Source organism: Ylistrum balloti, unplaced genomic scaffold (genome assembly GCF_031769215.1).
Source record: "Ylistrum balloti isolate Yb309-2 unplaced genomic scaffold, AGI_CSIRO_Ybal_v1 Utg369680, whole genome shotgun sequence".
Classification (NCBI taxonomy): Eukaryota; Metazoa; Mollusca; class Bivalvia; order Pectinida; family Pectinidae; genus Ylistrum; species Ylistrum balloti.
The window spans coordinates 1,168,897-1,182,406 of record NW_026781921.1 but is presented as its reverse complement, the minus strand read 5'-3'; the positions used below and the strand labels follow the sequence as shown (position 1 = coordinate 1,182,406).

Below are 13,510 nucleotides of genomic sequence, written 5' to 3'. Positions count from 1 at the left end.
TATTCATAACAAAATAATTGAAATTCTGTAGACTTTCTAGAAACATTTCTAATTACAATCTAACAATGCTTTAATATATAAGGATCGACCTTGTGGCATGAAAAAGCACAAATGGTTTGGTCTTTTTTTGGTTGGGTTAATATAGCTAGATCAATGATCTTTATGTAATTACATGCATTTCTATTGGGAACTTAAACGGTATAATTAAACTGTTTAATAACTTAATTTACAACATTGCATTATCAAGGTCTTCCGTTTAATATAAAAAGGGTACATTTTTTACTTATATGTTCAAGTTTGCATTACATACATAATAAACGTTTTGTAAAGAGCATAAACTGTCAAAGATAAGTGCAAAAAGAGGATAAAAAAACTCAGTTTTGTACACTACTTACCGAGTATCCGTAATTTTGATCTTAATCGTAATCACATACACTATTTTTGCACTTACCAAAATTCAAAGACAATCATTACTGATAAAGAAATCTACTTATGTGATAACCAAGTCATCATCGGTGTGTTATGTAAGATTCTGAAGTATGATGCACGTATATATGCTGTCACACATGTTATGCACCACCTCAAATTTTTTTTCAAACGTAATTAACGGGGGCGGTTTCCTTCACACTATATGCCTATCGTTATTATCACCTATTTAGATAGTAACCGTTCCGCTTCCTAAATGAATGATGTCGACATATGGAAGATGACTAGACAGTCTGGGAATTGTTGATCAAATTGCAATAGATGTTGACCGCGTACAGATGAACGTGAGGTTAGATATACAGTTTAATGAAGGCTGTAACAAAACATCATGGACTCTCTATGTGAGCTATTTACAAACTCGTAATACAGGTTGCAAAAGATACAGGATGATAAAAATTAGGGGAAAGTTGTACGGTCGTCGTATTGATATTATTGGGAAATGTTCTATTTCCTAATGTAATAAGAAGCTGGACGTGCTTATGACGACTTACAGTAACATCACCCGAATTAAATTATGAGCTATTTTCAATTAATACTTACACATAAATACATGTACATTATACACATTCAAAGCGCTTTAGACTTCCAGGAACTCTTATCTATTCTAACACATATTAACATTGAACATATCATCGTGATTAGTCTTTGTGTAAGGATTTACTGCTACACAGGGTTAAAATATATGTTTATATAATACATGTTTGTAATGCCGTTGATAATCCTAATTTCATGTAAATTCATATTAAACAAATTGTGTGTATTTGTTGAGTATAATATTATTTGTGAAGAGTTAAGGTTCTTTAGATATTGTGAATTGGTAGGTGGTGCAGGAGATCTGCTCCTGATACATTAGTGCAGATATGTAAATGCTATACTACATTAAATCGGTGACCAGGACATCAAACAAATTGTGCAAAACGAGCCGAATAGGTCAACAAACACTGAAATTCAAAGGATCCTGCCAAATAAAAAGGCACATCTATTCAGAACTCAACATGTTTTTCAAAACATGAAGACATAGGTCGACAGTTATAAAGAAAAAGGGTATGCATTCAACAAAATCTTTTGAAACTCAATTTTGAAATACATGGTATTTATTAAGTTTGGCAGACAAACACGATAAATAATTCCAAGGAAAAATCACCTTGCTGTCTGTGTTTACTATTCAATTATGTGATAAACTAAGGAAACATCAACAATATTAGATAAATAGATGTAATTCTATAATTGATACTTCATGTGCACAACTGACATCAAAAGTGACCTATTTTTCCACCATGGCGCTTCTTCATATGCACAACAATGTGTAATAGTCAAACTCGTCAGTTTTTATTAGGATCGCTTCTGTATATCATTTGTGATGGACGTTAAAAACCTTAAATATAAATCAATTAGACGCGATCATTACACCTTTAAAAACGATAGTGACGTAAATACAATTATATATATATCTTTTATATAGTTGAAAGATTAAATAAGAAAATAACGACAGAGTAATTAAGATTTCTTGTTCCACGAAGTCTGGTTACTACGATTTTTTAGTGTTCAATGTTTACGTAACGGCCTTCAGAGTAAGTATAAAAAACAGTCTTGTAGATATATTAGCACACCTACTAAACAGGCAAGGATGTACCAGTGCTTGTGACAGATACATAGTCAAAGTACTTGTTCAAGTAAATGTGTATATAAGTACTTCAATCACAAAGGAACGTTTTGTGTCAACAATAAGTGTGTGGTTTCAGTACTAATATTTTATAAATCATTGAGAACATACATTTTTTTGGTCAAAACTGCTAACTACCATTCTTAGTACTATCAAATTCGGTTTACAGTCTAACTTTAATTATGTTTACTCAAGATCTTGAACAAATAGTTATTGGATTTTAAAGAACTCCAAAGAGGTTTTTTATAAATCTTCAACACCCTCTTCTAGAAGGTATTTTTTCACCCTGTAAATCATCATCTCCCATTCCTTTTATTGATAGGAAAGTTTTTTTCTACAAGAAAGGTGAAATGTGGTATGACTATAACGTTGTGAACTATACTGAAGCGTATTTAGTGAAAATACGACAAAGACGAAATATATGGAAGACGAAAGCATAAAAACATGATCGAGATTCTGGTTGAAAAAATCGTCGTCGAGATCGATTCTTGGCATACCTATAATTTTCTGTGCCTCTCTGCTGGCCGACTTTTTTGTTTTTATACGAGACTGAATTTATTGAACAGCTTAACAAAAACTGGCAAATTTTGTTAATCGCACTTTCAGATATGTTAATTTCATATTTATAGAAATAAAAAATAACCTTGCCCATTATATATACCCACCAGAATTGGAAATCAAAGACACGACAAACTCAACCATGTATCTCGATATTTTCCTACAACGAAATCAACATGGACAGATTTCCACTAAGCTCAATGATAAACCTGATAATTTAAATTTCCCTATTGTAAATTTTCCATTGCTGGATAGCAACATCCATGCATCCACAACCTATGGTGTTTACATGTCGCAGTTGTTTGGATATTCACGATCTTCGTGCAAGAAGTCGTCAACTGACGGACAAACTCGTAACACTAGGTTTCAAAAGATGCAGGTTTATGATTACGGGGAAGTTTTACTGTCGTCATAGTAATCGCATTGAGAAATATTCTATTTCATGGCGCTATATGAAGAGAGGACGTGTTTGATGCTCTTTACTATGAATGTTGATTCCGTTGTTTTACATCTTGCTCTCATTTGAGAACGGGACATTCATTATTTGTTTTTTTCAGTACTGTCATGCTTTTAAATGAGGAGAAAGTATAAAACAACAGGCAAATTATTGAGCCCGGCTTTATATCGCACAGAAAAAGAATGTTAAAAATCTATATATTTAATCAAACATATTGAAATAAATTTGTTTTTTTGTTTTTTTTTGTTTTCGCTTTTACTTACAAACCTCAGTTTCTATGATGTCATTTGTCATTAATCAAACTGATTTATAAATTTTGTTTATCTAAGGTAATGGTACGTTCGGGATTTCCATCCTATTGATTCTTTTGCTATGATGATATATAAGTTATGTAGATATATAGACTGGAAAGTGGGCCACAGATATTGCATTTTTATCACTATAAGATTGCTTTATAAACATCTTTCTAGTAAATATCACCTTAACCATCAATACACGTAAACAAACATCAACACCTATTCATTAAAATGAAGGTGGTATAAAGCGCGTTGAACAGTACATAAGTTGTGACGCCGTCTCTCAGGCAGCAGTTGACACGATTTGAATGATCCTTGCAATAGGTCAGCGTGGTGATGTCAACGGTAAATATGAATTAGGTCCGGAAGAGTGCCTTAAACAAACAACCGTATTGCTATTGCACAATATTTGTTGTGTTCTTGTCCTTAAGCTCTGGAAGGACTCTTATACAACCATGATAAATATTTTGTTGGTGACCGATCAACAAAAACTCAATTCCAGAGCCTATCGAACCGTGATAAGCGGTTGCTATCGGTTTCTGTATAATGTGTCAAGAAGCATTCATGCCTTCCTACAGGTCACGTGATCTCAAATGGAGTAGCATTAACAACGCCCAGAAATTTTCACCCTCGCAACCTTTTCCTGTTTAAGCTTATTTGAATGTGCCTTTGTAGATGATAGAAATTCCTGCAAAGCCGAAAGCAGTTGTCATTAGCTGTAGATAAGTTATTTCCAAGTTACCCGGTTTCCTCTTAAGGCCCAAGGTCCAATTTAACAGACACCAGATTAACATACATCACTAATACTATATTGGATGCAGTATGTATTTAAGTGCAAGGCTTTGTAACACAGAAAAAAGTTCCACCGGTAGCATTGTCTCAGCAGCATCATTATAAATGCTTCTTCTTTATATTTTCAGTGTAATTCATGTATTTCATTTCAGCGGTGATGTTATAAAACACGTCGGAAAATCGCCCACCGTGATATATATGTTGATATTACAGAATTGACACCTCATAAAATACAGAAAAAGAAAACATTGTAAAACATAAAAACAAACTGACATATCAGTTACTGCAAACTACCAACGACGTAGTTCCAATATTGACATTTATGCTTTGTTTTCAATACATCAGATTCCAAAATATGCGACAGTGCACAAATACAGATATTATGTTATATGCGTCATTGCAGGTATTCAGAGTTAATTAAATATTTTGGTTAATTCAAGGACAGTTTTGAGGTTTAATGACGTCATTAACACTACTCTGACTAAGAAAAATAGTACCACGCATATAGTATGATATATACCTAATCACGGTTACATGAAGTTTTTGAAGAGCTGTATTATAATAATTTTTAACAAGTAAAATCTTAACAAATGTCGGTGAGAAACCACGTGTCGTTGCCATTAGCGCTATTTGTCAACATAATGGTAATCGCCATTTTGTTTTGCCCAGTTCAGCTTTAGTGCATTAAGGTAGAATTTTAATTGTTAACTTGTTATTGTCGAGAGGTGCGAGTCACCCTTTCTGATTTAATCAGCAATATTTGGCTGTTATAACGACCATGACACATGTTTTTAATTCAGGCTTATGTTCATTGTATAACTGAATAATACGATAGTTGTATAATACGCTATACAGTCAGTGATATTAGTAATAGAAAACATGAATACTATGCATTATTCGAGATAAAAGCATATACACTTGACCGTGATATATGATCGAGAAATAATTTTATTTCGAATTCATCACATAACGACTTACTCACGAGACTTACTCATAGACCTGTGTTTTATCATGAATAAGGGTAATTCTCCACTTTTCTCTGTCTGTCTGTCTGTCTGTCAGGTCAGACAGTCAGACTGTCAGACTGTCTGTCTGTCTCTCATTGTATATATGACTCTCTCTCTCTCTCTCTCTCTCTCTCTCTCTCTCTCTCTCTCTCTCTCTCTCTCTCTCTCTCTCTCTCTCTCTCTCTCTCTCTCTCTCTCTCTCTCTCTCTCTCTCTCTCTCTCTCTCTCTCTCTCTCTCTCTCTCTCTCTCTCTCAATGGCCAATTCACTGAGAATGTGAGAATGATCAATATCGCATAAACCACTGTTTTTCGGCAATTTGTAAACAGTTAAATAACTTAACTTAGATAAAACTTTTCACGAACTAAAATAACTTCCGGAAGAATCAGCGTCTTCTGCTTCATCGACGACACCCGTTTTGTAAACCTTAGTCAATCCAACTGAATAATGTCAAACACGCCCAGTTTTAATTCCACAATGAAATATTTATCAATGAGATCAGTGTAGCGACCATACAACTTCCCCATAAGTTTCTTTAACCTGCATCTTTGGAAACCCTATGTTACGAGTATGTGTCTATTAGCGACTTCTTGTTGAAGGTAATATCGAGATAAGCGGCTTTGTTCTAAAGACGATTAGTCCGAAAATATCAAAGGATGTTAATCAAGATCAGAATTAAATGAAATGAGAAATAATGAACGTTTCGTAACATATTATGGCGCCTGAAGCGAAACAAAGTAGTGAAGCAATACATTATTTCAATTCATAAAATATGTCCTTTAAAACAGTCATCACCAGAGCAAAGGTTGAATTGCCATTAAGTTGTAACTTAATCTTCGTAAGTCCTTGCGATTTTAACCTTAGAGTACTTCCTTGTTGACTGATTGGTCTCTAACGAGCGCTCTTTGAACGATATTTCAAATTCATCGTCATTTAAACAACTGTATTGTTGTCTGTGCTACAATATCATTACACGTAATTAATAATGATATACGTGACACATTCGACAAAAAAAATCTAGAACGGATATTCCCACTTTTCACGAACAATTAGATGGTTACATGATACAGGCTTAAGGATAAAACCAGTACACTATTCTATATGATCGACCTGGACCGGGTTGTGCTTCAATCGTCATTATCATCTATTGACAAGCAAAGTAAAATATTGTTTTTAACCTAAACAAAAGAACATGTTGAAACTCTTTATTTTCTTTTTCGGTTCGGTTTACTCTCAGTATATTGAACGATTCGACGTAAAAGATGCTTTAATAGAACAAAAAGTACTACAAAACATCAGACCAATTCTAGATACTTATGTAACTGACAGTCTGGATCGTTATAGAACGGATCTAATTGGAATATGTAAGGATGCGATCAAGCATTCTGAAACGCAGATGGAAACAAGAGTGGATGTTCTATCAAAAGGTAATATTGTATTCTTACTTGACATTTTCGTTCATAAAGACAAAAGTGTGATAATTTTGTCTACACGGTTTATATTTGATATATGTATAAAGTTTATTGTTAAATCTCAATGTGTGTCAGGTAGCGCCATCTATAAGTTTAGATTATTATTTTGTATGTCATGATATATAATGTTATATAATCACTCAAAGTCTCATCATATATAAGTTTAGATCCCTTTGTGTGACATAATATATAATTTGATATGATCGCTCCATGTCTCATCATATATAAATTTAGATCACTGTGTACGTCAGATTGACTTATCAATTTTTGTTTCAGAAATGATAATAAATGATGCTGTATATAGAAGATTTTCCCTAGCGCATATCATTTTAGATTACTACTCCCCTCTCAGACTTTTTACCAGACATTTAAATGTTTATCTATTTTTTCCCCAGAAGATTGTCACTAGCAGTGAACACGATATGATATTTAGTGACTGGCGGAGTATATAACAGCGTTCAAATTCAATCCCCGATTATTTGCACCCTGGTCCTAATTTTCGGTGCTGACTTTAAGCACTATTATGAGACATTATTTGCAATCCACAGATAACAAAGGAGCCGTATTTACAAGATGGGGAAGAACTGACTGCCCAGTAAACCAAACGTCTATTGTCTATACAGGTACGAAAACTTATAGATACTGTTACGGGTTTTATTTTGTATGATTTCGCGGGAATCAATTTTCGTGGTTTTCAAAAATCACCACTCATTTAGTTGACACTCAATTCTGTACATAGATATAGCTTAACACTACTTTTAATTATTCTTATCAATTCGTGGACAAATTAAACCATTGATTAAAAAGTCCTCAAAATCAACTAAAATGAAATTACTTCGAAAGTTAAGAATTTTATTCCATCCTCTAAAATAGTAATAAAAATATCACATAGAAAATAGCAACCTTTACTGTAAATAACACATATGATCTCATTTTTTAAAAATCCTCTTCTGAATATGAATAAAAGTACTATGCATAACATATCATTAAATATTATCCAAAATGTACTCATATCAGTATAATTTACTATAAAAGAGATTATTATGAAAATGGTGGTTCTAGGCATCTTGAATTTGGAATAGTTGGATGAAAGGATGAGATGGATTATTGAAAATCTTGATAAATAGTATACAAAAAGACGGTCAAGTGCATGTCACCTTTTAATTCAAATTTAGATGAATAAACTATATCATACAAGTGTTTTGTCCTTCGTCAGTTTCGTCAGTGAAGCTATTGACCTAAATGTTGAAACCTATTAAGCATTTATGAGTATGTAAATCTAGAATGGACGATGCACTAACCCCATAACCACTTAAATCAATACATTCCTTAAACAATAAATCAAATGATCTCTATTTGAATGAATTAAAACGTGGCATACAGCTTAAAGTAAACCTCGCTGATTAATGCAATTTGGAAAAGGACTTTGATATCAGTTTATGAAATAATTTGTGGTTTGTAGAATCGTTTGATAATATAACTTTAACTCGCAAACAAAAAGTGATATGTATATGCCAGACAAGTGATTTGATACAATCATCCTCTTGTCAGGTCGCCATGGTGATATCCGTTCAGATCACGTGCACTCGAGGTACTTTTTAAGTCACACATTAACAAAAGCCACAAAAATTGTTTGAGTTTAATGCGGTTTCCTGCTATCTCTGTCTGAACTTCTTTTTGTTTTGTTATTCAAAAACAATAGCAACAAAGAAAATACAAACATATCAAACAAATTAAGACATAAATTCGATGAAACTAGGACAAAATACAGACATATCATATGAGTCTCAATTAAGACTGAAATTCTTTGAAACTAGGACAAAATACAAGCATATCAAATGAGTCTTAATCAAGACATAAATTCGATGAAACTAAGACAAAATACAGACATATCAAATGAGTCTTAATCAAGATTTAAATTCGATGAAACTAAAACAGAATATGAACAAGCATATGAAAAAATTCTCTTGAAGACGCTTGAAGAGGTGTAAAGGAAACTGGACGAGGTGTTCTAGTTAAACGATTTTATTTGTCGATCGCTCTATCGGTGTATATATTTCCCAATCAGATCATTAACACAGCCGTAAAGTTTCCCCAATTTTTTCATCAACCTGCACGTTCAAGAATAGATTACCACGAATGCATGCCGCAATTAAATTTTCTTTGGTAGTACTTTATATATGATTATTTGTTTATTGAATTATTAATTGTTGATATCTTCTGTGTGGAAGGTAAAATTCTATAATCTGTTGTTATAGGGTATGCCGGTGGCTCGTTCTATGGACACACAGGAGCAGCCTCGGACTACGTCTGCATGCCAAATGAGCCTGTATGGGGACCCCATAAGGATTTTTCTTACACAACTTCTGCCATTGGCTATATGTTTGGGGCTGAATATCAGTCGCCAGGTCGTCTCTTTGGAACATCTGTTTTGAGTGATGATGTACCGTGCGTCGTTTGTATTGGAAATCAGTACACCGCCTCGCTCATGATACCAGGTCGGATCGAGTGCTATCCGGGATGGACTAAGGCATTCCATGGCAATCTGGCCGCTGGAGCTCATATCCACAAGGCGTCGTCACAGTATGTATGTGTTGATCAGGATCCTCAAATATCTAAAGGCGGGGTCGACGAAAATGGTAAACTGTTTTATGGTGTCAAAGCAAGATGCGGGTCATTGCCTTGTCCTCCGTACGAGGAAGGAAAATTTCTTCCTTGTGTCGTATGCTTGAAATGAAGAGCCATCATGTCGTGTCAAGGCATGGATAAAATGTAATCATCAGATTACCGTTGTAAAATATTTCTGTTTGCAAATGAAATAAAGATTGAAGATTGAAGACAGAAATATTTCAGACGGATCACATTAAGAGATTGAGCACATTTTCTCCGATGTTACAGTCATTGGGTAAGTGGGATAAGACACGGGATGTGATGAAATATATAATAGATCTAAGGCATTGAAAATTATACAGTGTAACTTATACTAGTGTTGTACAGTTAGGAGAGACTGATTTACACGAAATTACACACACACATGATTCTCTCTCTCTCTCTCTCTCTCTCTCTCTCTCTCTCTCTCTCCCTCTCTCTCTCTCTCTCTCTCTCTCTCTCTCTCTCTCTCTCTCTCTCTCTCTCTCTCTCTCTCTCTCTCTCTCTCTCTCTCTCTCTCTCTCTCTCTCTCTCTCTCTCTCTCAATACAAATGCAATTTACAGCAGTTAATAAAAAATAGACAAACGTATTTGAAGACGGGCACTGTTGGAATCGCTCATCTCATATAGTTTAACCTGATGCGTAGAATATAACGGAAATTCCTTAACAAAAACCAAAATATAAGGACACGGCCATCCCGCGTGCACAAGGATCTCCAATTGTGTATAAAAACTCCGTAACGCACACAGCACAGTCACATACATAAAAGAGATTAAGAAAAAGGGATTAACAGAACACTACTTCAGGTAGCTTTGTTCGTGTGACATCCCATGCGTGTCAGGAAAATCACACTTGTCTTCTATTAGAAGACGTGTATTGATCTCGCTTTTGTTTTCTATATATATAACAGGAAAAATCTTATTCGCGGTGTTTCAAATTTGTTCATTTCAAAATACACCAATTTCAGAATATATAACGAAATCAGACAGCGGCCTAATGTTGGATATTACATTACGTAAATTGTGAAATTAAATATCGCTCTTTACCTCCGTTTAACTAATTGTGATTAATTGTTTTTACATGATATCATTGTGTATCACGGGATAGATAACGTATATTGAACGTATGTAAAACAGATCTGCAACACCAGAACCCAATATCTTCAAAATATCACCATGTTTAACTTATTTCGCGAAACTATTGCTACGTAATTTGTTGTTTTAAGCATGAATACCTCTCGATAGGTTGGTTTTATTCGTTGCATTGCATTTTAAGTGAAACTGTGTACTGTGTATGCAAATGAGCGTACACCCATACAGACGACTCTATGAGTCCTATATTAGAAGTACACCAAAGGGAGGATGGTGGGCGTGTCTTTCCGTCAAAAGGAGGCATTGAAGCGCCACTCAGTTCGAAAGAATTGTAAGGCGATGCTGCCTTTTGCCGGGCATTGTCCAATCGACTAAAGTCGATTCTCTGGCGACGTGAGGGCAGTTCTAGACTGATCTAGTGTTGCACTGTGTCTGCACTTCCGGAGAAGGTCCTTGTCTTCTATGTCCAGCCCAATCCCCAGACTGGCCTTCTATTATTTCTAACTTTCAGATAAGGAGAAATTTTGAAGTCCTTTCCTAATAGTATATGTAATTATATTTATGTTGGGCTCCTGGGCAGCGCTAAGGCTTACTATTATTATCGATAACAACAGGAGGTCACTGAATAGCTATTAAAAATACTAAAGGTTCAATAGCATGTTATGATTTTTTTAAGCAGAGAGGGAACCGTCAAATTTTAAGAGCAAAAAAAAAAAAAAAAAAAACCAAGAATGGAGAACCTTCTGATTTTAAAGATGAGAACTGGTTAAACCTTTGCAAATCCCTTAGAATGATACACATTACTTTAAGTACAATTGTTTTATTAAAGCTCTGTAACACTGGAAAGGAAACAATTGTATGTTGTTTTTAATGTGGTCAATTCCAAAATCTTATTCAAAGTCAAGAAACCGTGTCGAAGTATTCATATTCTTTTTTATCAAGTTGATGGTGAATAACCACGACTTAACGAGTCGGAAAGTGGATTTGACGGCGTAATATTGCTGCAGGTTTAATTATATTTGTGTTATTGTATTTATGATTTATTAGACTGTCTAAGTAATCATTAGCTGGCAGTAATGAAGTTTATTTATAGGAGATCATGAACAACATAAGAAAACGTCACGAAATTTGGCCTATCTTCCATGAAAATCACGTTACTTGGCAAGGACGATAACTCTCTATACCTTTCAAAGGACAAGTATTCTCCGCTCTGATTGATACATTTTTCTTTAAATAAACAAATTTGCATTTTTGATAAGATCAGTAATAACAACGTTTCAATATATAAAGTTGACTTTATTTATTCGTCAATGGCCTTTCAGCACACGAGATTAAGTTGACAATCAGGTCATTCCGTATATAAAAACATATTTGTACACAACTTACTTAAACTAAATGCTCAATCCTTGTTCAGCATAAAGCCCAAACTTGTAATAAAGGGGAAATGCTTTCTGTTAAATATGTGATCGAATGGAAATTATTGAAAAAGGTCAATAAAAATAACAGAATAATGTCTCTTATTTATGTAAATTGTAACATATATCGCCTGCAGTACACAATGATAAAATACAACAGAATTCATGAATTGGTATTTATCATTACATCAGTTTCCAGTCTCTTACATGATCGTCGTGCATAAGTTTCCAGTATCACAGCTACCAGCCAATACACCCTTCCATCCATCCTGTTCTTAAATATTTACCTCCCTATTACCACACCCCCACCCCTCAAAATCCCTTTTTAATTTTGTAGCCCATTGTTTTTGTATACTAGCTCCGCACCTCTCTCTCTCTCTCTCTCTCTCTCTCTCTCTCTCTCTCTCTCTCTCTCTCTCTCTCTCTCTCTCTCTCTCTCTCTCTCTCTATTACTGAGATAGGGTAGTGATTCTAGTTGCAATATTGAAGCTGTCAGCTGTTTCAAATATATTTGTTTTACTATGACAAATGACACGTTGTAATCCAATCTGTAATCTTAATGATGCGAGAAAGGATAGAAAAGGAAAAATAAACGTATTCCTCATTGAAATACTAAGTGACGTTTTGTTTCATGACGTAACAATAAGATGAAGACGTTGTAATATGATGTCATAATCATAAGTCCATCATGCATTTGCTTGCCTATTTATGTGGATTATGTTGTCGACAACAGATTCCATCTCCCGAACAAAAACAACAAAATACCAACATGTCAATATGAAAAAAGAAAGAAAAGATGCCCTAACAAATACAAGGAAATAAGACCAGGAAGAGTCCCGGAAGAGTAAGCGTCTTCAGCTTGATCGACAACACCCGCCACGTAAACCTTGATCAATCAAAGTAACTAATGTCACGGCCTCAAATGAGAACAAGGTATACAACAACGGAACCAACAGGCAAACGAACGGGCACCAAGTACATCCAGCTTCATTTTGCACACTAAATATTTCTCAATGAGGTCACTATAATAATTAACCTGTATCTTTTGAAACCATGCGTTTCGAGTTTGTCGGTCTGTTGACGACTTCTTGCACGAAAATCAACTGTGGTATGTAAACACCTTGTGTTGGGGATGTAGAATGTTACTATCCAAAAATGGAAAATTCACAATAGAGAAATTGAAATTATCAAGCTTATCATACAGCTTGGTGAAAAGATGTCCATGTTAGTAATGCTTTTAAAAAAAACCGATGTTAGCTGGTGACATATACGAGCCAGGTTAGGACGAACAGTATGTAAAAAGCCCTGATATCTGAGATTCATACTATAATAATAATATCTGTTATGATTACAAATTCATAGTGACATTTCTGAGGTTTTATCCTGACGTCATGTATGCTAAGACATTGGAATTACGAGGAAAAGATTCCTAATTTCAACATTTTAACTGTCCAGTATGTCTAAAAGAGATTTCCAACAGTTACTTTATGAGCCAAAATTAATGACTTTTTAATACATTTGATATTGAACCCGCAAGCAACTTATTTAATAGAGACATTCGTATAGACCTTGTTTTCCCTACGTAATCCTCCAATTAGGTATTTTATGTCGAGGATACTTTGTA

General features: G+C 34.4%; 1 protein-coding gene across 1 annotated transcript; it reads left to right on the top strand.

Annotated features, from left to right (window-relative positions):
- The first annotated feature begins 6,450 nt into the window (after positions 1-6,450).
- LOC132564692 (uncharacterized) lies at positions 6,451-9,467 on the top strand. Its single transcript, XM_060229328.1, has 3 exons — positions 6,451-6,685; positions 7,279-7,353; positions 8,989-9,467. The coding sequence occupies exons 1-3, from the start codon at positions 6,451-6,453 to the stop codon at positions 9,465-9,467; spliced, it is 789 nt and encodes a 262-aa protein (XP_060085311.1).
- The last annotated feature ends 4,043 nt before the right edge of the window (positions 9,468-13,510 follow it).